This window comes from Microchirus variegatus, assembly GCF_963457635.1.
Source record: "Microchirus variegatus genome assembly, chromosome: 2".
Lineage (NCBI taxonomy): Eukaryota > Metazoa > Chordata > Actinopteri > Pleuronectiformes > Soleidae > Microchirus > Microchirus variegatus.
Window position 1 is genome coordinate 14,283,005 of NC_139803.1, and position 27,991 is coordinate 14,310,995.

The 27,991-nt window shown below is 42.5% G+C and overlaps 1 protein-coding gene across 1 annotated transcript; it reads left to right on the top strand.

The window, feature by feature from the left end:
- On the top strand, positions 1-27,965 carry zzef1 (zinc finger, ZZ-type with EF hand domain 1). Its single transcript, XM_083910328.1, has 54 exons — positions 1-466; positions 1,435-1,579; positions 1,698-1,892; positions 2,386-2,569; positions 2,652-2,851; positions 4,469-4,679; positions 4,789-4,905; positions 5,309-5,487; positions 5,565-5,663; positions 5,742-5,833; positions 5,921-6,066; positions 6,311-6,416; positions 6,861-7,079; positions 7,283-7,374; positions 7,471-7,697; positions 8,097-8,230; positions 8,312-8,382; positions 8,477-8,591; positions 8,744-8,909; positions 9,326-9,447; positions 9,541-9,663; positions 9,957-10,126; positions 10,224-10,305; positions 10,393-10,594; positions 10,731-10,855; positions 10,973-11,213; positions 11,319-11,398; positions 11,498-11,588; positions 11,672-12,158; positions 12,235-12,399; positions 12,805-12,924; positions 13,055-13,216; positions 13,348-13,480; positions 13,984-14,122; positions 14,225-14,390; positions 14,485-14,747; positions 15,450-15,622; positions 16,315-16,510; positions 16,611-16,774; positions 17,102-17,382; positions 17,765-17,939; positions 18,035-18,167; positions 18,251-18,477; positions 18,591-18,899; positions 19,309-19,409; positions 19,511-19,646; positions 19,842-20,201; positions 20,296-20,439; positions 20,609-20,777; positions 20,870-20,968; positions 21,085-21,250; positions 21,857-22,007; positions 24,966-25,037; positions 27,833-27,965. Exons 1-54 carry the CDS (start codon positions 53-55, stop codon positions 27,911-27,913), a joined length of 9,120 nt encoding a protein of 3,039 aa, XP_083766454.1. The 5' UTR covers positions 1-52; the 3' UTR covers positions 27,914-27,965.
- Positions 27,966-27,991: the final 26 nt, after the last annotated feature.

Here is a 27,991-nt window from a genome sequence, read left to right on the forward strand (position 1 = left end):
AGCCAACGGGCCGCGGGGATTGTCGGAGCCGCCGTAGGTCGGTGAAACAGTCATGGGGAACGTAGAGAGTGGCTGCGGTGGAGGCAGCGGCGACGAGGAAGACGTAGAAACGGAGAGCCCCGGCTTCGCGGAAGACAGTCCGGCCTCTGCGGCCACTGGCGGCGGTGTCGGAGCGGTCGGAGGCTCCGGTTCTGCCAAAAGCGGAAGGGGGTCGAATAACGTGGCCGTGCCTACCGGTGGACCACCCAGCCCCGGTGTCCTCTTAGAACAAGTGAAACTCAGAGAGGCGGCGGCCCGTATCGGCGACTCGGGGGTCGCCATTCAGGAATCTGTCCTGGCAGGGAATGAAGGGGCCCTGGTGCGGTGGCTGGAGGACCGTTTAAACCGAGGAGAGGAGTCTGTTAATGTCGAACAGTTCTGTGAGATGTTGGAGAGCAGGGATGCTCCGAGAGAAGAATGTGAAGAGGTATAAAGTGCTTTGAAGTGTCATAATTGTAGCTGTGTCCCTCGTAGGTGAGAGGGCAGAACTGCTGATAGCTGATGCCATGCCCATTTACGATGACAGATCAGGAAATATCGACCAGTGAGCTCATAAGAGCCGTAGATATGCTATATAATCTTGTGAGGTTGGCAGCGAAACAAGGGGAATGAACTGTCAACATGTCACCTTTGCCTGCCAGGTTTATTGTCCCTGGCAATTGTGCTCTGGTCTCTTTGGGCATAAAGAGTTGCTTAGTTGTCTGTTTGCTGTCATTTGGTGTTTAACCAATGGATGCTAACTTAATTATTGTGCACTTTATTTTACTTTTGGCTTCGTGTGACCATTGCTCATTGATTTCCTCAAAGTATTCAGATTTAGAGTAGTACTCCACCAAGGCTTCAGTGTCACTTTCCTATCTCGCGACAGTGATTTAAAGAAATCCTCAATCCATGTCTGTATCACCACCAAAATATGATAGTGTTTGGGCCATAACATATCACCAGAAAATGTAATCAAAACAATGTGTCTAGTCAAAAACATAATGTCAAGAGAATAAATCGAGTGGCTTTAGCAGAGCTTAGCACTCAGAGAGTGCAAAGCTCTGCTAAAGCCACTCGATTTGCCGTAGTATCTAGGTTCGGATCTCTACCCAACTACACGGTAACATAGACCTAATTGATGTTCTATAACTTGACATTTTTCAAATTAAAATTAACATTCTTTTGTTTAATAATGTTATTAAACAAAAGACTCTCCTAACTTGCAAGGTCAACACTTATTTCAAAGAAAATACAAATCTATCAGATTACCCATAACATTTTATAATTCCTTCCTTGTGCCATAACCTACATCTGCAGAAAATACATTTGAATCTAAATTTGTAAGAGTCACTGTTTGTTGTCTTAGTTTTTTGATTACTCAACGTATGTGTATTGTCCCTGTTCCCATCTCAGGCTTTTGGACAGTTTGACGCTGAGGGTGATGGGGTGGTGGATGTCGAGAGCATGCTGATTGCGTTGAAGAACTCCAATGGAGCTAATCTACAGGGAGAGCTCAGTCATGTGATAAGACAGCTACAGTCTTGCTCTCTAACCCCAGGTACAAGATATGATTTGTTTACCTGACACTGAACAAGATCAACCTCATTTGAGTAGGCACTGCAGATGGGTTAACCCTTTAAACTAACACAGCCTTGTTTTTTGAATTTCTTCCACAGGATTTGTTGACATTTTCTCCAAGACCAAAGACCGGTTAGGGGCACATGCATCCAAGATCCTTAAGTTCTTACACAGGAATCGTATCCCCAGCAGTGCCATTCCATTCCCTGTCTTAGAGGGCTACAATAATATCTGCACCATGAGGTCCAGTGTGGTCCAGGACTACTTGGAATTCCTCTTGCAAAAAGAGAAAGGTGAACACCAAAGATGCAGTATTCTAAACAATATCTTGTGTATTTTAAGCATATACCATAGACTTAATTAAATAAAGGGACTCCGCTTCTCGCAAAAAACAATTACATTTGAATGGAAGTCCACGGAAAAATGATCCTACTTCTTACTTGATTTATAACATCAGTAAACGTTTTTCCAAGGAGTTAATGTTCTTAATTGCTAGTTCCAGGTCTTCTTCAATAGAAAATTTGGTAAATTTGTAAATTAGTGTGATTGCCAGTTTGTACTGCCCATTTGTTGCCTGGTTGTAAGGGTGTCTGTGAACTTCTGCTTTCAAAAACATGCTAAGTGCTCGTCAAAATTGCACATTTTGGGGCTTCATTTTGCTGGAAGACTATGTCCACTTTTTATAAACAGTCAATGATGAATGGTAACGGTAAACGCATATTTAGCACAGCAGCTGTATCCTTTTTGCTCCACTACATCCACACGGTCTGTATTTGTTTCTTTCAGATTTAGATATCCAATACAGAGCAGAACTGGACCGCGATCCCGAGGTGGACAAGGTCAAGGTGGTCACTCAGTGCTACAGCGCAATAGAAGCTTCGTCTAATGTTGCCGACGTTTACAAGATAACAAATGGGGAAACTTCATCTTTCTGGCAGTCAGATGGGAGTCCACGCTCGCACTGGATCAGGTAATGATATGTGACTCAAGACTTTGTAGTGTTCTGAATCATACATCTTAAGGAGGAATCCTGACTCTTTTCTGTTTTCCAGGTTGAAAATGAAACCAGATGTGGTTTTGAGGCGGCTGGCCATAGCTGTGGCTTCAAATGACCACAGCTACATGCCTCAGCTGATCTCATTGGCCGTGGGGAAAAAACGTCGCTCCCTGCAAGAAATCAAAGAGGTCCGCATCCCGAGCAATGTCACGGGCTATGTTGTTCTCCTGGAGAATGCAAACATCACGCTCCCCTGTGAGTCACTACCTTACTATGTGTGTCTGTGTAGTTGAGTGTTTATTTTTTATCATTTTTTTTTTTTAATCTATGGCTTGTGTTTTTACTTTACTGATTCCTCCAGACAAACATCCTGCAGAGACAGGGATAGGTTCTATGGTACTGGTTTACGTGAAACGCCTCACTTTTAAATCAGCATATCAGCTACCATTTGCCACGCTCCTGAAATACCACCTGTGTAGGCACCTGTTTACTTAATAGAAGCTGTCAATCCACACCCCTATGGACTAAAACTGCCAAAGCTATTTTTTGTTCATGGGGATAATTTAGTTAAAATCAGATGCAGCTAGAACAGATATTAGCATAGATTAAAAAGATGGTGGAAAAAAACCCATCTGGATTTTAAAAGCAGTCTTCTGTTCTGAACTATTGTCTGGTCTTGTTGTTTCAAATCAAATCCTTGTATTTCAATTGAACAAGCAGCCACTGCGGTCAGGTACCCAGGGTTAACATATCTGCACTTTACATCTCTTACATCAACGTCATTTCCTTACCACAAGTCTCATAGATCTATCCACAGTGAAGGAGTTGGTACTAGTTTCACAGACATTGTGAATGCTTCTCTCGATCTCTGAACATCAGGGTCCAGTTTTGACAAATATTTTCTTTTGCCAATCTTTAATAGATGACATGCACTTGTCTCTGGAGAAGGGAAGGAATAAAGTTATTATATCTATCTGAATTCAGATTACCTAATATTATTGACTTCCGCCATGGAGGTATATGTTTTCGCCGGAGTTTGTCTGTCTGTTAGTGACCAACATAACTCGAAAAGTCATGGATTTTGATGAAATTTTCAGGAAATGTCCGCAATGGGACCAGGAACAAGTGATTACATTTTGGCCGTGATCTGTAGACGCAATCACTGGTTACAACACTCACGATTTGGCAACGCAACAACGCGACGGCAAGGTGTATTTTGTAGGCACTGAGCTGCCTTGGCGGAGGCCTGCGCTCTCTGAGTGCTTTTCTACTAACCTCAGACATGTGTTTGTTCCCTGCCCTAAATTGAAAATCTATACTCTTCTTATAAAAGCCATAGTATGTGCTCCCTCCATTCTTTACCTCATTTAATTCTAAACAAGTAAACAACATTGTTGCTTTCACAAATTTCTCTTTCAGTCGTTACAACTTTAATTTGAAAAAATAGTTCCCTTTGCTGAACTAAACATCTTAAAAAAAACCTGAACCAAAATACTCAAATTTCTCTGGTTTATTTCGTCTCACATCACAAACAAATGCTTCAAACTTGGCAGGTGACTGACTCGGAGCACAATGTGTGCAGTGCCAAATTTGTTGTGGTTTGGATAAGAAATGCAAGCGATATCAGTAAAAACCTGGCACACAGTGAACAGGTACTGCACTAGTATAATATAAGAGTGAAATACTTGCCGCTTCATTTTTGTGTTTGTGAAAGTGGTTGTTTGTAGCAGTGATGCGTTTCACTCTTGGCTCCCTTTGTCAAGATCTTTTTATAGCATTCTCAGAAGACCCGAGTAATGACTGCGGCATTTTTTGCACTATGTATTCCATCACTGTGCCCTATAACCAAATTATCTCTTCAACAAATCCCAGACATTCAAATCAACATCAAGCGATGTCTGAGCGACGGATGTGACACCAGGATTCATGGCTTGAAGACTCTTGGTTATCAGATTACCAAGAGTAAAGAGGTGTCTGTTTCGGATGCTTCAGCCATCTGGTACCTGTCTCTCCTCACTTCCTTGGTCACTGCTTCTATGGAGACTAACCCTGCACTGGCTCAGACTGTCCTTCAGAGCACACAGTAAGATACTCAATTTAAACGTTGAAACGAACATCAATAACCTTTGTATTAAAAAAGATATGATGTTTCACTTTCTAGGTTTTCACTTTTGTTTGTATTCTCCTTCTAGAAAAGCCTTGCGGCACATGCCACCATTATCCCTGACACCGTCATCCACGGAGTTTCCCAAGTTCTTCTCTTTGAACATCCTGGAGGAGGTGGATGGATTTCTGCTCAGGATAGCAGAGTAATGACCTCAACACACACACACATCCATTGCTGCCACACTGAGCTCATAATGCTGATGTCATCACAATGAAAGCAATGGAGTCGATCAACAATAGCTGCAACAAAAGGGCCAAAACACGCTCCATAGTCATTTAATTATCATGTTATTGTTGTGGCGCACAACACTGGCTCTGCGGACCAATACCAACTTGGTGTTTTTCCCTGTCACACCTGCACTGTACTTGAAGTTAGAATCAAGTTAGATTTAGGAAAAGATGTACTATATGTCTGAAACATCACAATTAGGTGTTTTACTCAAATTGTTGAGTTGGTGTTGAGTCACCAAACTTTACCACAACCTGGAATTACTAGGGACACAAAACTTCAAAACTAACACTTTTGCTGTTTTGCTCCCCGTGTAGCTGCTGTGTGAGCCGTGATGCAGAACTGACCCTGTTGGCCTTCGCTCTGGCCAGAGGCAGCGTGGCAAAAGTGCTCCAGGCCCTGTCCTGCCTCAACAATCACTTAAAAACTGAGTACAAGGCGTCCTCCCTCATCGCATCTATGGCCTCCGTTAGGCTGCGACTACACTACCACAACGGTAACGTAACTAAGCTAACTAACTTGTATGATTAAAAAGCTGTTATCGTTGTCATAATGACTTGTATTGCATTGCAGGAAAGCCCCTCCAGCTGCACCTACAGGCCTGTGATGTAAAGAGTAAAGAGGAGAAATCAGGACCAGAGAACATGCTCACAGAGTCTTCCACAGGAGATGGTACAACTAAGACAAATAACACTTTATCTCTAAGTGCAGTATAAACACGCCAAGTATAACGTAAATGTTCCTCTGCAGGTTTTCTCACCGAGACCGGCAGAAAGAAAGCCAGCGTGATTCTGTCCACTGAGGACCAGAGCAACTTCCAGGTCACTCAGATGAAGATCAAAGTAAGGCTCCCTACGATTTGACAGAATTTGTGGCAACACAGACGTTAATGGAGAAGTTATTGTTCATAACTGCTGCTCTCTGATAAGGTGCGGAAAGGAGCCATTGGAGCAAAATGTGGCTTGGTGTTTGCGTACAAAGACGAAGACCCTTTCGATGCAGAGAAACATTTCAGGAGGTTCAAAAAGTATGACATGTGGAGCTACAAGGACTATAAAAAGTTTGTTCAGGCCAGGTAAGCATCCATTATTAAATATATGACTTTCTTATATACATCTAGTTTGCTTTTGTGTCTACAATTTGTACGTGTAACAAACTTTAAGAGAAGGCGGCTGTGATTAGCAAATTTAAGGCTTTAGTGAAGATTGTGGTACAAGTCGTTTACCCATATTGTATATGCACCGTAACAGAGTGAGGGTCTATCTTGGTGAATGTGAATGTGAGTCGCTGACACACCATGCTTGTCACCTGACCTGCAGTGTGAAGATTCCAGCAGAGACTGAGGACGAGCCGATTGGCTGGTTTGAGCTCGAGGAGGACTGGAACGGCGTGGAGATCAAGCTGCAGCAGTATCGAGTTGCAAAGGTACTGTACTGCATCCGCTGAACAGTACAGTAGTCTGTAATGATTTGATCCACACTGTCATATTTTGTATCTCACCCCTCAAGTAGTTTATTTTTTAAACAATAACATGCTATTTTTCTGAGACTGGGACAGTGGGGGAAAATAAACAATGAACTTATTCTACTACTGGATATTTTCTGTGTATCTGAAACATTATACCATACCATATATCATATTCCGCATAAACCATAGAGTGTTGTGGTAAATGTACGTCACGTTAGACTGATACCAAGGAACTGGGTGGCGTGTTATGTTGTTATAGAAAACTCAAGCATTGTGTTTTGTGTCAGTCAAGCACACATTGCTTCTCAAGTGTAAACACTGTTATATTCCCATCTGTTATAAGAAAATGAACTTACTCCTTAAACAGTTTTTAAATCATTGTGATTCTTTTTGTCTTTCCAGTTCCTCATGGTGAAATTCCTCTGCACCAGGCAAGACTCTGCCGAGCGTCTTGGTGTACAGTCCATCAGCTTTAGTGGCTACTTGTGTCCTGGGATGGAGAAGCTGGGAGACCTGGATGACCTCAGTCTAAAGGGAGAGAGCGTCGACTGTGATGCTGTCACTGGCCTTTGTCTGCTTAACAAGACACTTTTCTTCATTCAGCAGCTCACACGAGACATGGTAAATACTACTCCATTTGGGACAGTATGACATTTTTAGTACTAGTAAACAGACTATTCTATGCCTGAAAATACTGAAAACCACATGTGTTAAAACTATGGTATACATAGTTTTAAATCTGGGGTAAATGTGATGAATTGTTCTATTACGCTGCACACAAAAACACACATTTTCATCCTTTTTTTTCTCTCCAATTTTTTTAGAATACTTCTCAATTCAAGCAGAAATGTCTCCTGGACTTCAGTGGCCTCAACCTCTGCCTCTTCTGGAAATTCTACAGTAAACTCAGAGAGATGTGAGTAATGGCACCTTGTGTCTGTATGCTCCTTACATCAGTTATAACCATTTAAAGCCACATTAAGTTGTAATAACGCTCATGTCTTTGTCTCAGTGAGGGAGAAGAGGTGTTGAAGAGTAGAGTTCTGCTGCTCCAGATGATGGAGAACTGTTTCCCTGTGCTGCCAAACCCACTGGAGTATGAGGGCGTACAGGAGAGTAGGGGGCCAGATGCAGAAGGTGCTGCAGCAGCAGCAGATTGTCCGTCCACATCCAGCAGTGAAGAGCCTCTGAATGACTCAGTTAAGGCTGTGTGTGAATTTTACACTCACCTCTGCCAAAGTAAGAACATGTTTGCTTTCATTCAAGTTTAAGACGTTGATGAAAATTGTAACAGAAAGTTACCAAGTATTTGTTGTCCTATGTTGATTTTTAAAATGTTCTTCTGATTTCTTCTGCATTGTAATGATGTTATGTTGACCTGTCTTGGTCAGGATTCCCTCAAAAACCTAAATAAATAGGTTCAGTTGACAGGTAGAGCTGGGTGTATTTGGCATAGCAATGGAAATCGATGTTAAATGTATGGAAGCTATGGCCAAGACGTAAGAGATAGATTATGAACAGAAGTAGCCCCAGGATAGAGCCCAGGGGAACGCCGGTGGTAACTGGAAATGGCTGGGATTTGAAAGGTTTGAGATGGATGTTGTGATAATATTTTATTTATTATGTTTGTGTTTTTAGTTGTGGACGATCCAGTGGGTGAAACATTGGTGGAGAAAGCTTTGCACAGCGAAGCAGTCAAGGCCATTCTTAATGGTGCCGCTGTTTTCTTTCCTGATAAACACGTGCGGCGAGACAGACTCTTCCACATGATGGTAAGTGGCCTAACATTAAGAATAATAACAACAGCAATATAATAATAATAATAGTGATATAATCAATGTTCTTTGTCACAGAAACATATTACTGATGATGATCAGCCAGAGTCAGTAAAGGTGACATTTGAGTCACTCTGTAATTACTTCAGGTTGGTATGCTGCACGAATGTAAACACACCATGACTTTCTCATCACGAATCACAATGGATCAGTAACACATCAGGTTTTTTTTTTACTGCGTAGTGATCAGGATCCAAGTGGCCTTCTTCTGCTACCGCCTAAAGGAGCTCCTGCAGACTTTGACATCAGCCCCATACTGTCAGTCATGGAGACACTGCTTCTGGTGGCAACACGAGAGGTAAGGCTTCTGGCTCAGTCTCATATGTTTCATCATCTTGTTTACTATTTATCAACAACCCTCTCTGTCTTATATTGCCTTGGTGTAAAATCACATGTTTTTAATCTATTTTTCTATGTTCTGCTTTGTCGAATGTGTCGCCCATCTCTCAGTGTGAAGTCATTATGGTGGATGGGAGTAGTGGAGCCAGCAGGGCGGTGCTGCTGTCCTTGTTCTGGGCACTGCAAGGAAGTCTGCTCTCCTGGTGCTACCTGCAGCTTAAAGGAGGAACTTCAACAGCCATCGCCATGGAGTTGGCAAGAGACATCCTGCTAAAATGTGAGATACAGAGATGGTAGATTATGTATTGCAAATGTTATCATTTTCAAAAAATCAAGTAAAAGAAAATGGGCATTAATTTGTGAGTAACCAGTAGGTGGTGCAAAAGTCCAGGTTACCACAGAAGAACAAAAAGGCGTAACTTGATGACATCATTTAAGAGCACCAAGCAATCTTGTTATGATAAAGCATACTGTTGCTACTTCCCATCTATTATTAGTAATATTTGCTTCTTGCACTCAGTGGACGGATGCTGTGGTTTCCTCATTAGCCCATGTGTGCCTCCAGAAGATCACTTCAGTCTTGTGATTTTCCCATAGCACTTCCATTTATCTTTAATTATAATCTAACAGATACCAGTTTTAGCAGAAGGGTAGACTAGAAAAGGTTATTGTCTCAACCTGCTTTCTCAACAGATGTGGATCAGTTCTTGGGAAATGTCAAGACTGCCTTTCTTTCCCTCCTGGAGCGATACACTGGTGCTGAAATTACTGACAAACTTGGCAACTCCATCCTAGCCACAGTCTTCAGACAACTGGTAATGGAGTTTTGAAATAGTTCTCTGGCACAGATTTTCTTGCGCTCTGCCAAAGTGTGAATGTGTTAATGAAATGTTTTCTGGTCCTGGTAGTTGATCTTCTTCCTGGAGCTGTGTTCTTTGGACATCCCTCACAGTGTGCTGCTGAAGAGCTTCTCCTCCCTTGTTGAGCTCTTCAAAAACCTGACCACTGACACCGGAGACATACTTTCAAAGGTCAGTCCACTTCAACTTTAGATGTTAATGCTCCTGACTTTGCATGAATGCAGTGTCCCATGCTACTGTAAGAGCTTCGTTGGAAAGTACAGTCCAGCATTTAGTGCATGGGGTATGAAAAGTTCAGTAGCACTCTACTTAAATGGCAATCTATCTATCATCAGAAATTGACTATTTATATTTTCATTAATTTGTTGTAACCTAAACATTTAGAAGTGGTGTCTTTCTTAGGCGTTCATGTTGTAAATGTGTATTATTTCGCTATAAGTTGCAATGTTGCTCTGCACTGTTAGGTGGATCAAGAAAGCTGGCACCAGCCGCAGCAGCCAGTGGTGTTGAGAACCTGGAACATGGAATCTCCTCACAACTATGAGAACAGCCGCCATGAGACCACCATCTTTGCGTGTCCCGGTGCGACGTCCTTTGAGGTGGAGTTTGATGAGCGCTGTGAGACAGAGAAGAGGTGATTTATGTAAAATTTATAATAAAATAGTTTTTTATTTTATAACCCACGATGAGGATTTTACCTAGCCCTCCTGCATGTTTTTTTATGTCAACAGATATGACTACCTAGAATTTACAGATTCTAGAGGTGGCAAAGTTCGTTATGACATGAAAGTTGGAACTGAGAAGTGGCCAAAGGTAGGATATGGCAAACGAATGAATAAATGGAAACACTATTGTTGTTGAATTGCTTTTATTCATTATTGTTTCATGTTGCTCCTCCAGAAAGTGACGTTTGATGCCGGCCCTCAGCTCCAGTTCCTCTTCCACTCTGACAGCAATAATAATGAGTGGGGTTACAAGTTCACTGTGACAGCCATGGGTTTGCCGGACATCACCATTTCCTGGATGTCAGACCTTCAGCTGCTTGTGGCTCGCCTGATGGGTCGTCTTGCATCGAGAACTCTTGCACTGAAATCCCCTCATGGTAAAACTGTTTATTGCTTTCTTTATTTTACTAAATAAAGACATCTCTGTGTTTTAAACCGATGTTGTAGCAGTCGAGCAATTGCAGACCAATTTTGACTGCTATGCTGACATTCGTGGGGTTTTCTCTATTCCAGAGATACGCACCATTAAAGAGCTTCCATTAGGGAAAATGTCCCATGTTCACTCATCTCCTTTGTGGAAACCCATCCTGCGACACGGCATGTGTGAAACGAATCAGAAGAAAACACACTCAGATCAGGTATGGTCAATTCTGCTGTCTTGCGGTTATGTAAAAGAAGAAAAATCAATTTTTTCATTTCCTCAGCTGGTCAGTATTTCTCCATGTCTGTTTTTTTCTCCCTTTCCTGTGCGGTAGACAAATACATGGACTCTTGATGACGTAATGAGCTTCCTGGAGGACTTTGCTCGATGGAATCCTTCACAGGAAATGACAGACAGCAGAACAGAGTTGATGAAGACGCTCATGCACTCCTGCAGAAAACAAACGATGAGGAACGAGATCGCAGCCGGGTCAAAGACAGACCAAGCTGTGAATGCCATTTGGGCAGTTATGGTTTACCACACGCCGGCCCTCAACCAAGCCCTGATGACATATGGTAATACTTGACACATTTTCTCGCTGTCTTTTCGATATTAATTCCACACGATGGATTCATTTAGCTGACTCACTTTTTTGTTGATCTCTTTTTCCAAATGTGTAGTTAATCAGGATTGCAAGTGCTGTCTTAGTGAAGAGTTTGTGCAGGTGTATACATTAGCGGACGGCATCAGAATGTGGATGGTGAGTGACGGGACTGATATCTTTGATTATATGCTGCTGAAGTAATATGCGGTTGTGTTACTTGACTGTTGTGCTGATGATGTGTTTTCTTCCCGTCAGCTGGAGATGAAGCAGCGACACCTAGTTGGCAAAATGAATGTTCCTGATGAGAATGAAGGTGTTACTGATGAGGTTACTGCAGAGACTTTATGTAAGGATTTTAGCAAATGCAAATCCAAATTACTCCATAATATACCTGAATATTTCTGACTGTGTTATTTTGTGTCATTCTAGCTGAGATGTGTATCGAGAAGAGCCTCTTACTGTTCAGATTTGCCCCTTGTGGAGTAACATACCAGGACAGTGAGTCATTGAAAGCTACAGGGGGGACCAGTGTGACGCTCTTCCACTCCAGTTCCATCCTGGAAGGAGACTTCCAGCCCAGCTCCTCTCCGGGACCTCAGACTGCAGGGGCTGATGAGGGCAGTGAGAGCAAAGCTGCACAGGACAACTCCCACGGTGCTCAAGGCCAAAACTCTACTACTTGTGTGCACAGCAGACAAGGCCACAGAGGCTCCACAGAGAGTCTCTCATCTCAGACAGGAGAGCCAGCCTCACCCTCAGCTTTCCCCCGTAAACCCCCATTCAGTCGGGCACGCCTACGACTCCTTTCCTGCCGATCGATGGAGGAGCCCCACATGACTCCTTCTGTCAAGGATCGCCACCCGATACTCAAACACATACTTAACTTTATAAGGGACCAGGCTCTCACAACTGCAAGGTTATTGTCTTTTGCATTTTATATTAGTGTCATTTGTCACATGCATGGTGAGGTTAACAGATTCCTCTTCTCTTAGCATTCTGCAGACACTCTCTCTGAACAAAGCCCAGGCTCTGAGCGTGTGCAAGGTCCTTGAGATGGTGCAGCAGTGTTTGCATTCCCTTGGAAAGCCACATCTATTCCAAGCCCCCTGCATCTTATTCCTACAAGAACTGGTGGCATGCCAGAAAGACTTCACCAGGTACATCCAAAGGCAATCCTTTCACTTTTTTTAATGTAATTATTCTGTTTGGTCTTCATGAACATAAATGATAACATTATTTGTATGCTGGAAATGGGCTCTGTCAAACAAGACTATCAGACCTGACTGACCGAGCATTTGTGTATACTACAGTAAGGACTACAGATGGAATTTAGTGTTCTGCAAAATCTGGTGCACCCAACGTTTCATTTTATTTATATTATTATTGTACGTGCACTCTGTAAATAAAATAACATACATCGGCAGTGCAGGGACAGGCGGGAGCAAGAGACATTTTTTAAGCAGTAGAATTCACTCCTGAAACTTTCTGTGAATGCTTTTTCACTAAAACTGGCTGTTCAAAAGTATTTTTTAAGCGTTTTCCTTTGTCTTTGTCTTTTTCAGTTATTTCTCCCACCTGTCAGACAGTGGGCAGAAGCTCGGAGAGGAGGTGAGGCGTTCCTATCATCACTTGATGCTCATGCTTGTAGAAGCGGTACAAGGCTTCAGCGGCCTCAATGAGAAGTAAGCGCTTATCCTTGAAATCCACCATGTTCACTCGCATACCTAATTTAAAAAGCGATTGCAGCAGTGATTTGTATAATTCCAAGTGTTCATGCAGTGGTGAATTGTGACCAGCAAGTCTTTTCTCCAGAGCCCTGCTTCCAGCCCTGTCATGTGTGCAGACATGCTTGTTGCACCTTCTCGACATGAGCTGGGAACTGCATGACCTACCTCTCTTCCTGAACATCAAGCTTCCTGACCTCCTACTTAGCATGTCCCAGGAGAACATCAGTGTCCATGACATTGCCATCAGGTAAAATCCTGCATTTCCTTGTGACAACATTCTTATGGCTTTCAAAAAGCCTTTTCAAGATATTTAATAGTTTATATTGTAGTCATATTGCACAAGTGATTGATCCATTTGTGGTTTGAATTTACCATCAGTCAGTGGACAGAGGAAGATGAAATTGCAGACTACAAGAAGAACCAGGAGTGGATGGATGAGTGTATGGACGGGATGTTTGAGAAGTGGTATGACAAAATAGATGAGGAGGAGTCCACGGAAGACAGGAGAAAGGTAATGTACATTCCATTGCATATACAAGTGCAACCATTAGTAAACAATTAAATAAACCAGGGAAACAAAAGGCCCTTACTGTTAAACTTGACATGCCCTAAGTGCATCATAGCTCTGCTTTCTTCTGTTTCCCTGTGCATAACATAGGCAGATATGAGCTTGTAGGTCATGTAATGAAAGACAACTTTCTATTTAAACAGTATGGGTTTAAAGCCATGCTCATAGCAGCTCTACCATGCTTATGTGCATACGTCTAGCTGATTTAATGCTCATCCCATCTCACTAACTTAAGCGCAGATTTTGTCAAATCTGGTTAACAAGACAAACCCATGCATACTAATGGTAAAGGCTGGGGTTGATAATATGACTCAATCTATCAAATTTAATATGCTGTGTCTTTGGATAGAGATTCAAAAGATTCAGGTCATTAAATGTTTGTGAAATGATTGAACATGGATCTGTGTGCACAGGTTTACTGATAATGATGTTTTTTTGATTCACAGATGCACATGTTCATTGCACGCTACTGTGACCTGCTCAACGTCGTCATCTCCTGCGACGGCTGCGAGAGGATGGCACCGTGGCACCGCTACCGATGTCTGCAGTGCATGGACATGGACCTCTGCAAGACGTGCTTCCTGAGTGAGCTCACACACTTCACCATCTCACTCATACACTCGCAGTACTTGCTTTAATCGTAAGATGGATAAAATAAAAAATGTGGACGTGTGTGCATTGAACTAGGTGGTGCCAAACCTGAAGGCCACGAGGATGACCATGAGATGGTGAACATGGAATATGCGTGTGACCACTGCCAGGGTCTCATTGTTGGCAGCAGGATCAACTGCAACGTGTGTGAAGACTTTGACCTGTGCTTCGGGTGTTATAATGCGAAGAAGTATCCTGACAGGTGAAACATTTAAACTTTAATCTTGGGGTGTTAAAACTCTTTTTTTTGCTGTAACTTTTCAACTTAATGGTGTTCTTATTATTCCTGTCTCTAGCCATCTGCCCACCCATCGGATCACAGTGTACCCCATGGTGACCATACGAATCAGCGACCGCCACCGTCTGATCCAGCCTTACATCCACAACTACTCGTGGCTCTTGTTTGCTGCTTTGGCCCTGTACACGTCAGAACTGAGCAGCGAGAGGCAGATGGAGGGAGAGATGTTGGACAGCAGCACGTTGAGCGAGGCCTCGGCCCTGCAGACGCGCTGCTCACAACTCATCACTGACTGTTTGCTCAAGGGGCAAACAGGAAAAGGTGAGGCCTATATACAATGTTTTGCTTAGACCATAGAGTATTAGCAATGTTGTATTATTCTTGTATTGACCGATTTCAAACCACTGATTTATGTGCTGCTTTAAATTTTTGTGTCAAAAACACATTAATTGAATGTATTAATGACCCCAGTCTTGTACACTATGATGAGTTTCAGCTGCTGCCATAATTTCTTTTTAGATTAGTTTTTGTTTTTCAGCTATTTCAGACTTGTATATGGATGAGTTGTTAATGCACCGTTTGTGTGTTTGTTTGCAGACCCACTTGCTTTAAATTGGCCCCTTGGGGTTGAATAAAGTATATTTAAATTTAATTAGATTGTCAAGATTTAGCTGAGAAGATTTTCCCCTTGTAAATATATTGCTAAATGTGATGCAAGACTGAGCAGACTGTCAGTTTAAGGAAAAACAACAAAACAAGAGAAAGGGGCTCGTCTCGCTTCGTTCAACCTTAAAAACATAATAACAACAACATGGGTAGATTATTTCTTATCTGGGAGCATTGACCTCTGCTGGTCACAAACTTACAGCAATGACGCAACAGTCTTGTTGAGCTTCTCTTTCTTCTAGCTTACATCATTGTTAATGCGTGTTGCTTAATTGTTAATCAGTTTGTCACATACTGTCTTTTGATTCTTACACCTGTAACTTTAAGGCCAACTTTTCAATGTCACTCCCTGTGTAGGTCTACGTTCCTCGGCTTTGCTCGCACTGCTGTCCTCCACTGAATCGGCGTCTGATAGTGAGCTGTGTCCGGTCTCTCCTGAGTCGTCTCAGGAGCTCAGCACAGCCACTGACACCTCCTCTCTTCCTGGCAGCACTGCAGCGATCTGCTCCCCCTCATCGCCCAAGGACACGGTAAAGAACCACAGTCATTTTAAAATATAATGTTACAGTCCGGGCGAGGATATTTGTTTAATACGCATTTATAATTATTGAGTTCAATGCAGGAGCAGGTCCTCGAGGAAAACATTACTGGTAGTTTTATAGCTGATGTACAAAGGGTATACAGTACATTTAATGCTGAGTTTGGATTTCAAGGTCTGCTTTGGATCAATATATTGTTGTAAAAGCCAGACTTCTCTGCCATTTTATAAATGCCAGAGCTGTCACTTTTGTCACCTTTCTCTTGCTTCTGCTTCAAGCGTGGTGTGAGATTGAGAGGCTTGTCTCACTGAGCACCTCACGCAGCTACAACTCGGTGTCACATTTTACAACCAGATTGCACTCTTCCTCCCTCAGCTCTTAGCCCACTCTTAGCATTTTTCAAAATCAGGCATTAGGCGGAATTAGCATCAGAAGAGATCTTATAGACTCCTCCTGCTTTATCGTTATTTATGTTCGGAGCCTCAGTCTGTTGCTTATAGCAACCTGTGAGTGTAACCACAATCTTTTATTTTTCTACTCCTACTCTTGTCTGTTCTAAGATGTTTTTCTTGTTTTTGCTCCAAAAATGTGTTATTTGACCAGGAGTTTTCAAATTTGCACGCAACTTTACAGAATATATATAAGCATTTAATTATTCTATGACATTGTCCTCTCTCCACCAGAGTAAACCACCAGAAAAAGAGAAAAATGTAAAAGAGGTGGACTCTCCTCCCCCTGCTCCCCCTGAGGTGTTGTCACCGCCAAGCACCATAGAAGGAGAGAAAAAGAAGCTGGTTGCTCAAGATACTCTGGATTCCTCGAGTCTTAGCCAGACACCCTCAGTATCCAGTGAGGATCCTCTCTCTCCATTGATCCGACGTAAGAACATAGACAGACATAACCAGCCTTATAATCAGAGTGGTGGAGGTAATCTATTAGTTGACTACATTAATCATGTATGTTCTGTTATAACTTTCAGCTTCAGAATCTGCACCAGGAACAGTCAACTCCCCGTCATCTGACCTTGTCAAGGAGACGGATGGGAGGCTGCCACAGGTTCCCCTTCAGGAGCATGTGTTTTCAGAGTGTTCCAGAGAGAGGATCCTGGGACTACTCGCAGCCATGCTGCCGCCAGCCAAACCAGTATGTCAAAACCAAAGACCAGTACTTATGGTATCGACAAATCATTGTTTTACATATTGAAATAATAAGATATGTGAGATAGTCACTTATTTTTTAATCTTTGGAGCAACTAAACTACCTGACACTGACTATTGTACATTTTTAGCAAGAAACCATATTGTTTTTTAAATATCACACTATTTCTTTAGATATTGAAATTAGTGGCTCAATTTTATTAGTTGAAGCAAAAGCTACACATTGCCTCACAACATACCAAACAAAGTATGGCAATATTATTCATTTTCTTAAAAATGTGTAATGCAATCATGTTATTTATTGTATCCTCAGGGCAGGACACTGTCTCTACGCAGTCTGAGTTCCATCCTGCCCCAGCTGTTCAGGGCCATCATTTCCAATGCCGGGTCTCTCAACGAGACCTACCACCTCACCCTGGGGCTGCTGGGTCAGCTGCTGCTCCAAGTCCCTCCACTGGAGGCCGACATTGCTGTTACAGAAGCACTGGCTGACAAGTATGAGTTGCTGACACAAGGAGAGAGGGTCACTTCAGACACTGAGGGATGGAGGACAACACAGCTGCTGTTCAGCCTGGGAGCCATCTGTTTGGACAGGTAATACAAAGCGAATCATCGCAGGGAGGTTTTTCTTGCTGGCACAGCTGCAGACATAAATATGTTTTGCACTTGTTGGCACCCACATGTTTGTCGAAATAATTTTAGTTTTAACAGTGTCAACATGCATGAAGCATGATGTGGTTTTAACCTTACAATTTCACACAATAAAAGTGATCAATTTAGTTCATCAAATGTCTTTCATTTACATTTACACCATTCACACTGTAATGTGATGTATAATGTATTAATAGATATTAATCTGGAACCCATCTCTCCGTATCAGACAGTTGGGATCTTATTTTGTTTATCAAGATCTTTGTGAAGAAACAGTTGCCATCTGTCGTTTTTTGACATGAAATTATCTTTTGTTCTTGTGCAGTCGTATCGGTCTGGATTGGGCTTGCACAGTTGCCGATATTTTACACAGTCTGAATGCTTGTCCCGAGTGGAGCCCTGTCATTGCTGCCTTCACTGACCATTGCGTTCAACAGTTGCCACAAACTCTCAAACGCACCAACCTCTTCACCCTGCTGGTGCTTGTTGGCTTCCCTGAGGTATGGAGAATACACTTCTTACTAATTCACTGGGTTCTACACCTATTTCCAATATCCCATAGCGTGACTCCTCTCTGTTTTCTTATGTTCGTCAGGTGTTGTGTGTGGGCACTCAGACGGTGTTTATCGACAACGCCAATGAGCAGCACAACATGATTTTGCTCAAACACTTCACAGAAAAGAACCATGCCGCAGTGGTTGATGTTAAGACTCGCAAGAGGAAAACAGGTTAGAGTTGTAAAATGCTAACGACAGCATTGATGTAAACATAGAATTAGTCCAATCTGAGCTGTTCCTTCATTCTTTTATAGTGAAGGACTACCAACTCATTCAGTCTCAGGACTCCACAACAGCCAGTCTCCCAGGACAATCAGAGGGCCAAGAGTGCCCAAAGACACTGCTCAGCCGCTACTTGAGTAATTTCACCTCCATCATCAGCCACCTACTGCAGGCCAGTCAGGATAATGGCTCCCATGATGCTGTGGAGGCCTCCTGGGTCCTGTCGTTGGCCCTCAAAGGTCTCTACAACACACTCAAGGTACCTGCCCAAATCTAACAAAGTGGTAATGGATTTTATGTCCATTGTAGAATTTGACTTGTGGGATTAACTTGATGTTTTTTGTTTTTTTCATTCCTCGTTTTCTTGTGTAGAAACATGGAGTGGAGCAATCTCAAGAGGCCATCCAGCAGTCAGGACTGACCCAGCTTCTGGTCAGGAAGTGCAGCAAGGGGACGGGCTTTAGCAAGCTCTGGTTGCTGCGAGACCTCGAGATTCTCTCCATCATGCTCTACTCCTCTAAAAGGGAGATCCACTCCATGGCCCAGGACCCAGAGAGAGACCAAAGAGAGCAGGACAAGGAGCACGACTCGGACCATTCCAGTTGCTGCACTGATGACGCTGACGTCAACAGGCCGGACCCTTTAGAAGGTCTCGATGAGGAGACCAAGATTTGCTTCCAGGTGATGAAGGATACTACACTTTATTAGATACAAGGGTAGACTAACAAAGTAGCAGGTGTGGTATTCTGACCTCAAGCATAGAAAAAGCATTTTCACTCAGAGAATGGCAGCTCACTGGAATTTGTTGGACCCTTCTCAGTAAACACTAGAGATAATTGTGCTTGTGCCCATCTGTCACCAACAACCAAGACATTTACTGTAAATCAACTTTCTTCCACATTCTGATGCTTGATTTGAACTTCAGCAGCTTGTCTGGACTATGTCTAAATGCATTAAGTTGCCATGTGAATGGCTGATTAGATATTTGTGATGATACCTGATTGGGTGCCTAATAAAGTGGCTGATGAGTGTAATTGCTGCTGAATATAATATGATGTGAAATAATCTTAAGTCTTTGTTTTCAACGCAGATCACCCATGATGCCTTAAACGCCCCTCTGCCCATCCTGCGGGCAATGTACGAGTTGCAAATGAAGAGAACTGACTCGTTCTTCCTGGAAGTGCAAAAGAGGTCAGTCCCAATTTCCCACAGAGAGAATTTCGTGGCAAAAAAACACCCACCATTACAAACCTGTCTCCATTTTATGCATTGTGCCTTTCTGTTGTTGTCAGATTCGATGGCGAAGAGATCAAAACAGATGAGACGATTCGCACACTGGCTCAGAAGTGGCAGCCGAGCAGACGGCCTCACTCGGAGGAGAGGAACACCAGGGCTGTGGACACTGATATGATTGTGGTGTCCTGCATGGTACGACTTTTATGCTTAACAGCAGACATTATGAGAAGCTAACTACATTCAGTAAAATTTCAGTCACTGCTGTTCTTGATTTTTTTGCTGCCAATACAATACACTGCAGTACAATATAATACAGTGACGGAAAGTTTGACGAAAAAGTTTTTCCATGTTACCTTACATATCCTCATCAATACCTTCCTCCCACAGTCTAAACCCAGTCACTGTGAAAAGGCCACAGAGGAGCTCAACGTAGTGGCCCAGAAGCTCATCACTTATTCAGAGAGTGACCTCCAGCTCAGCTATGCCAAACAGAGGCGCACCAAAAGCTCAGCCCTTTTGCACAAGGAGCTGGATGTGCGCAGCAACCGGGCAGTTCGTCAATATCTGGTGAAGGTCAACCAGGCCATAGCAACGCTGTATGCCAGGCACGTGCTGGCCTCACTGCTGGCTGACTGGCCTGCAGAAGCTGCACTCAGTGAGGAGGCACTAGAACTGAGTGGTGCCTCACACATGGCTTACATCCTGGACATGCTGATGCAGCTCGAGGAGAGGCCTCTCTGGGAGAGGGTAAGTACAAGAGTGGTTATGTGAAAGTTTGTATTTTATGCAAAGGTTACACATATCTCATTATTGCCGATTGTGATACTCTGTTTATGATCAGATTCTCCAGAGGGTGCTGAAGGGTTGCAGTCAGAGTATGCTGTGTAGTCTGTCTCTCACTGCTTGCCAGTTCATGGAGGAGCCGGGTATGGCTGTGCAGATCAGGGAGTCCAAACACCCATATGACAACAACACCAACTTTGAGGTTAGAGAATTGCACATTATATGTTTTCCATCTTCTCATTTATCCTACTTTTTCCTCAGGATCATTTAATGATGATTGGATTAATATGCTTTTTTTTAAAATTCTGAACTCTTTTATCCTTTTTTTCTGTTAATTTGAAGACTTACTTATGTCCATCATCTCTTTGCAGGACAAGGTGCACATCCCAGGGGCCATCTACCTGTCCATAAAATTTGACTCCCGTTGCTACACAGAAGAAGGCTGTGATGAGCTCACCATGTCCAGCAGTGCTGATTTTCTCCAGGATGTCCACAATTTCAGTGGCTCTCCTCAGAAATGGTCTGATTTTGAGATCCCTGGTGAGGCCATTTCTTCAAGATCAATAATTTCTATTCATTTTCTTCACCGTAAAGTATCTGCGATTTAATAATTATGTGGTGGTTTCCCTCAGGTGATACCCTGTACTACAGATTTATGTCGGATATGAGCAACACAGAATGGGGCTACAAATTCACTGTTACAGGAGGCCACAGAGGACGATTTCAGACAGGTACCTTACATTAAAGCTGATACACACGCTTCAGTCACTCTGCACAGATAAACCTCAACATTATGATTTCTCAACTGAATGTCATCCTCTCTGAACTTGTGCTTGTGTCTAATTAGGGTTTGAGATCCTGAAGCAAATGTTAGCTGATGATCAAGTGCTCAGTCACCTGCCACTGTCTGACATATGGGAGTGGCAGGTGGGTGTCGCCTGCCGCCAGACTGGTAACCAGCGACTCAGAGCCATTCACTTGTTGCTCCGCCTCCTGCAGTGTCAATCCGAGACGTAAGCCTAGCCATGCTTATACACTTTTCTTCCCATTTCTTTCCCATTCTTCTCACACTTTTTTCTGTCATGACTTAAATTCTTTTACATTTTTTGGGATTATATTGTCACGTAGATAGAAATTTGGGTACCAATCCTTTTAACCGTATATGGTTCAAAAGATCCAGTACAGGTGCAGAATTGCATCACCACATAAAATTCCACATGCAGTTCCGGGGTATTTGTAGTGGTCATCACCACGGAAATGAGGTTACGGATGTGTTTAGGGATTTGCATATGTGCAGAATCACCCAGCCACTGCCTGACATCGGACAAAGATGGCAGTGCAGCAACGCCATTAGCTGTCACCGCAATGACGTTGCATGCCGCTCATGTAAAGTCATGCAAATTGAATCCTCCGGTTCACAATGTAGACTGAGGAGGGACTCATTTGAGATATAAGTGTGAAATTTATATCCAATAAAAACCTTTTATATGTATTATTCACCAGACACACGTTGCCTTATTAATGTGTACAAATATGTGTTTATAATAGTGTACTTCACATAGATAGCTTTTAGCTTCTGACAGAAAAAGAACCAAACATATTTGTATTTGTCTCTCCAGAGCCTGTGAGCTGACACTGCTGCGACCTCTGTGGCAGCTCTTCATGACTATGGAAAACACCCTCAACCAGGATCCCACCAGTATCACTGTGCTGCTGCCTCTTCACAGAGCGCTCACTGAACTCTTCTTTATTGCAGAGGCCCGAGCCATGGTGAGTGATGCACTCACACACACACGCAGGCATACGCAGGTACATGTGCACACATGGTCAAAAAACCTGTGTATGTGTTGTAGTAGAAGCTGGGCGTGTGGGAAAAGTGACATTTCCATATTTATTTAGTCATGTTTGTTTTTTTTCCCTCTTGTGCTCACAACATTACTGACTTTGTAGGCAACATGTAAAGTGGATTCAACAACAGTGAATGTGTAGGAACTGGGGCAGCACAAAAAAAATGTTAAAAAGCAATCTCGATTCACAACTGCACGTGATCTCATTTCTATTTGAAATGTGTCATAGAATCGTGATCTGAATTTGAAGCAAAATTAAAAAAAATTCTTGAATCCCTCGTAGGAACCATCTTTCCATGCCGCCCTCCTTTAATACAATCTCTCCGTTCTGCTTTATTCTAACGGTTTGATAGAATGGCATATGCAGAATGAGGCAATTTGAATGAAATGAGGAGAGTAGTAATTACTGAACATTTTATTCTTAACCTTTATCCCCCCCTCACTCTGTCTGTATATGTCTCTCAGTGAGATTAGCATGTTTTTCTTCAACCCACCTGTTCTGTGCTGGGCATTGGGCCAAAGCCTGGCCCTGCCATCTGCCAGGCAGCAGAGTCCCACACAGCTTTGGGAGAGCAAGCGATTCTATCCTTTCTGCAACAAGCTTGGGTTCTCTCGCTTTCTAAATTTTCATAAATTATTAATTAAGAAACGTCCCAAGGTCTGTGAGCACGTTGTCAGCCTGGAGTTTCCCATCTGTGTGGATGTAATTGAACCAGACAGTCTCAGAAAAGTTGCTCTCTTCAGGTCTGTCGTCGAGGCCCGAGGCTGCTGATCTGACAGCAGAATTACATCATCTGACTTCTCATTCATGATGGATTCTGTGCTCCCATCTGCACCCACTGAAAGCAGTTGAATGAGAGGGCGAACCAGATGCTCAGGTGCAGCGTTGTGCGTTGACAAACCACTAGGGGGCAGTAGACACACTCGGCATCCATGCTCAGTGGTTTTAAGCCTCACAAAATGTATTCAGTATTCGAAATGGTCTGAGATGGAGGTCTCAGTAGAGGGAAAATTCAGACATACATGCATGATTTATATTCGTTTTTTGCTTTTTTGAGCATTTTAAACCAGGGCGCATTGCTGTCTGCATTGCTTTTGTCAAATAAAGCAATTAAATGCAGTGAAATCATTGACACTGGACACTGCAGTGATGTCTATTAATTTAGACACCACAGTGTTATCCCTAACCTTAACCATAACCACATAATGATCAACCTAACCACAATTCAAATATTCGCCCTAAACATAAACAGTTCCTTAGATATAATGTTCTGCCTCATTAGGACCAGATCTCCAAGAGGAGTATTGGTCCTGACGTAAATTTTTATTGCCAGAAAAGGTTCCTACAAAGATAACATATACACGTTTACGCACTCACTTTCTGTGTTTTGCAGCAGTGGTTAAAGTGAGTTGCAGACAGCTGTGTTGTCCTTGGTTCAGTAATTGGTTTTAAGTCTTGAGAAATGAAGTGGCTGTTAAATTAACCTGAATAAAGCCAGTGAAAGTGATTCTGATCTGAGATAAACAGGCTAAAAACAATAGACCGTATGTCGGAAATGGACACGATCTTCTGGTTTACTCATGGAACACAAGAATATATTGAATAGCCACTAAAAGGCAGTTTTGATTGCTGCAAAAAGAACTCTGTTTGAATGGAAGTCTATTGGAAAATGAGCCCACTTATCAGTTGATTTGCAATGTAAAAAAAACTTGTCCCTGAGGAGTTAATGGCTAGTGTCAGGCCTTCTTCAATAAAACGTCACATCAGTTTTGTAAATTATGTTCCCACTTAGAATAGATTAGATAATCTTGAGGCTTCAAAACAGAGGTTCAGATTCTTACGGGTGATGTTACTACCTGTTGCCAGGTTTTGACTGGACCCTAAGTGAACCTGGACTGTTGTTGTTCACATCACATCATGTCATAATGTGACAGGACTGGTGCGATGCAAATATAGAGGGAAACATCTGTGACAATCTCTGCTCTACTTGGAACACAGCACGCCATCTGTCAGCTTCCTCCCTAAAAGTAAAGATTGTCGTGGACTAAGGTGATTGTCAGTCGTGTCATGTTGACATATGAGCTGAAACGCATTGATGGTTAATAGAACAGTTCAGAATCAGCTCTATGTGACCTATAAAATCAATTAGGACACACTGTGGATCCATCTGTGGTCATCACAGTTCTGAAGCCTTCTCGATTCTTCTAGGTCACCAGCATCATTTACATACTAGCATCACGTCTTTGAATTTCTAGCTCTCTCTCTAGTTATTTGCATCCCCATGCAGATCATGGCCACATTGACACAGATTCAGTGCACTCTGTACCCCAGGAAGTTAGTTATATTTAGGAATCAAAACAGTATGGCATGTGCTATTGAGTGTACAAATTGTCAGAGGATATTGCCCAGCATAAACATCTGGGGTGCTTTTGAGATGGATGACGGACTCTGGCTCTGGACTGTGTCTTCAGCTTTGTAAAAGCTCCATTTGGCCTGTTTCAGTCCATTTACCTCGATGCACTTCTTCTCTGTAGCCTTATCTGTTCCCTTCCCCCCCATCTCCTTGTGCTTATTTAAGACAAGGTACGTCTTTCCACTGGGCCTCAGTGGAAGATGTTTTTACTTTGTTTATAACTTTGAAGAACTTTTCCAACATTCCACTGTTCAGTCTGACACTGAGATGAAAGGGAAGAGCAGTGAGGGAACCAAGCCTCATTTATAACTACATTCATGTCATTATGTAACCTCTTATGATGGCGTGTTTCAGGAAGTTCATTCTATTCTTTTATCTGCTTATGTTGCCTGTGAGGTTAACTGTGTTTCTTTTTGGATGCTGGAAATGAAGTACTAATTATTAACAACCTTTGATCCATTCCCCAGGCAAAGGGCATCCTTCAGGAGTACTTATTAGCCATGACTACTGATGAGCAGCTCCTCAATCACACTGCTATGGTAAGACTTTTACTCTTTGTTTGTCTTGACATAAAACAGCTTGCCTTTATAGATGTAAAGACTTTCATCAAACCAAGCACCCTCAGGTCATCTCTGATTGTTTCTGTTCAGCTGTTATCTGATGTACATGAAACCTCAGAGTAGTTGCCCGCACCCTGAAATGTTGTGATATTATGCAACTATCTTACTTAACCACGCAGTCCCATTGACTGAATGGTCTTTAGTTGCTGTGAGTCAGCGAGTCTCTCTTGCTCGTGAATCACCAAGCTGTGCTGACACCCAGCAGATCCCTTGGTGCCCCCTCCTCCCCTTATTTTGAATGTGTGGGCCGCACTTAGGACTAATGCACTTGGTAATTACAGGCCATTAGCATTTGTGGCAACATGCGAGCCACAGCTCTGTACTCTGGACCCAGTGTAACAGCAGAGCAACAGGAGCAGAGGATTGTGGGTGATGGAAAAAACACTGTGGGTGGTTCTGTTGAGCAGTTACCCAATACCTGTCAGGTTGAAAAGTGACTCGAGTTCAATCATAACTATAATGATAACAATGATTGAGTCCAAGAGTAAATTAGCGGAGGTATAAAGGACTATGTTGCAAAGCTGCCCAATTCAAAACATTTTTAGATTCACATTATTTATCTCATCAAATGTTTTTCATCTTCACTTTGCTTTTGCTGTCATTTCTCTTCCATCTGTTTTTGAGAAGCATAACTTTATGATGTAGGTTTTGGCTCAAGAAATAAATTATTTCACTGTGGTGGTGGTGGTGATCCAAATTTTGTTTTTGAAAGCAATATTTAATTTTACGTGTGGGGAACTGAGCACCGTTGGCAGAGGTTTGCTGCGCTCTGCTTTCACTAATTTCATTTTAGTTAAGTTTCTTGTACCACAACACAAGCTGCAGATTGTTTAGAGGACCTGGTTCACTTTTACTCACTGGCTTTTATTTGTCCTTTTGCTCACTCTGTTAAACCTAGATCGCGAACTTCACTATTAACCAGATTAAGACATTTGTCTGACACGTAAACAGTATGGTCAATTACCCTAACGATATATGGGTCATTGTAGTGCTTGAATTTTGTGCCCATGTTTTTTACGACGCCACCTACTATTTCATGAGTCCTGCATTGCTTGATGCACGAAGACGAGGCCTACGTAGAACATCGAATCCTAATTCCACGATACACTGTATCCATGCTGAACAATGAACAAGTAACGTTAAGCAAGAGAAAGGAAATTCCATGATCTCTGGCTCAACAAAGGAAATTACAGAGACTGTATTGTCCAAGATCTCAAGGACAATCACTTGGCCAGATGCAGAGCATGCTGCAAATCAATAAAAGTGGACGCCACGAGCGAAGCGGCTCTTAAAAGTTGCCCCTTCAATCTTCAGCTGCGTGAGCACATTCAGACCTTGACTATGAGGAATTTGTTCCTGGAAAGTCCTTTTAAATGTCCTTGAACTTGATGTCACCCAAGGTGCGGGAACCCTGTCCTATGTTATTGTAGTTTTCACAGCACTGTATGTAAGTCATATTCAGATTGTGCAAACATGAATATGAATGGAATACTTCACTTCAGCAAGGAAATGATTTGTGCCCGTAAATGCAGTCAGTCCAACTCTGGCTCAAGTCACAGGTAAAAAAAAAAAGGTATAAGCTATTGGATAGCCACTTAAGTTGAGGTGCAAAGGGAAGCATAATCATTTACACTGACCTAAAAAAAATCTGGCACTGCACATATTCTGACCTCCAAATACTAGGCAATGTAAAAATAAACAGATGTTGCACATAGATTATGTGTAAAATATTATTACGCTGTGCACTAAATAGGCATGAATGGCCTAATTAGCATAGAGAGGCTATAATAATAAATATAATAATAATACAGGGGTTCCTAATCCCCTGGCTGGGCATCCAGTGCTGAGTTTTAGCTTGGCCTGAACAGAGCCATGAAAACCTATAGAAATATATATATATTTTTTGTGTGTTAAGTACAGTGGTTAAAGTTGAATTGTGTTAAGATGACATTCTATCAGCTCTGTAGCTGTGTTACAACCCCAGCTCGTTGGGGGAAGGGAAATAACAAAAAGAACCCGATGGAATTGGTTTAGCAAAAATTTAATAGTTTTATTAATAAGGACGGTAAATTTAAACACAAATCAAAACCCGATAAACTAAGGGAGGAGGAGGCTATTCCCAAATAAAAATACAAAAACCCAAACCGAAATACAGAACTGGAATAGCACCCTTAAGTCCGATGTAGGAAAATTCAATTCAAATAAAAAAGAGCTGAATGAAAGGAACACTTTCAGCTGCTAAGAGCACATGTCAAACATTTCAAAATAAATGACACCGCAACTATAACAAATTTTCCCCCTGAAAAATCCATACCAAGTGAAGAAGAAGAAGTGTTCTGGTCAGTTGGAGCACTAATCTAATGCAGGACACTTGAAACAACAGAAAAACAACGGTACCGTTTACAACGGTAAACAACAGAAGCACCAACCTGCAGCTCGAGGTGAACGGATGCCAGTGAAGAAAACTACAGCACTGTCTGCAGCTCAGCACAATCTGTCAAGCACTTTTAGATTTTAAAGAAGCTGAAAGTAAAACACGTTGGTGTCCTTACAACGTCATTTATCCACCCTCACTTTGCCTTTTCATCATCACTCAACATGCAGAGCAGGACGTTGATAGTGAACATAACATCACACTGCTGGAGTTTTCTCCTTGTGCCAGTTCCTTTTGTTTCATTCACTTACTAATGCACATTTTTATTGTTTTTTTTTAGGCTCTGAAGAACATCGCCGCCATCAGCCTGGCTATAAATTACCCCAATAAATCTACCAAGCTACTCAACATGTCCCCCTGAGCTAGCTACTGAGAGAGGACAAGGATGAGGAAGAGAGCAACCTGAAGGGGACACGTCCTACCTTGGCCAGTTCACGCT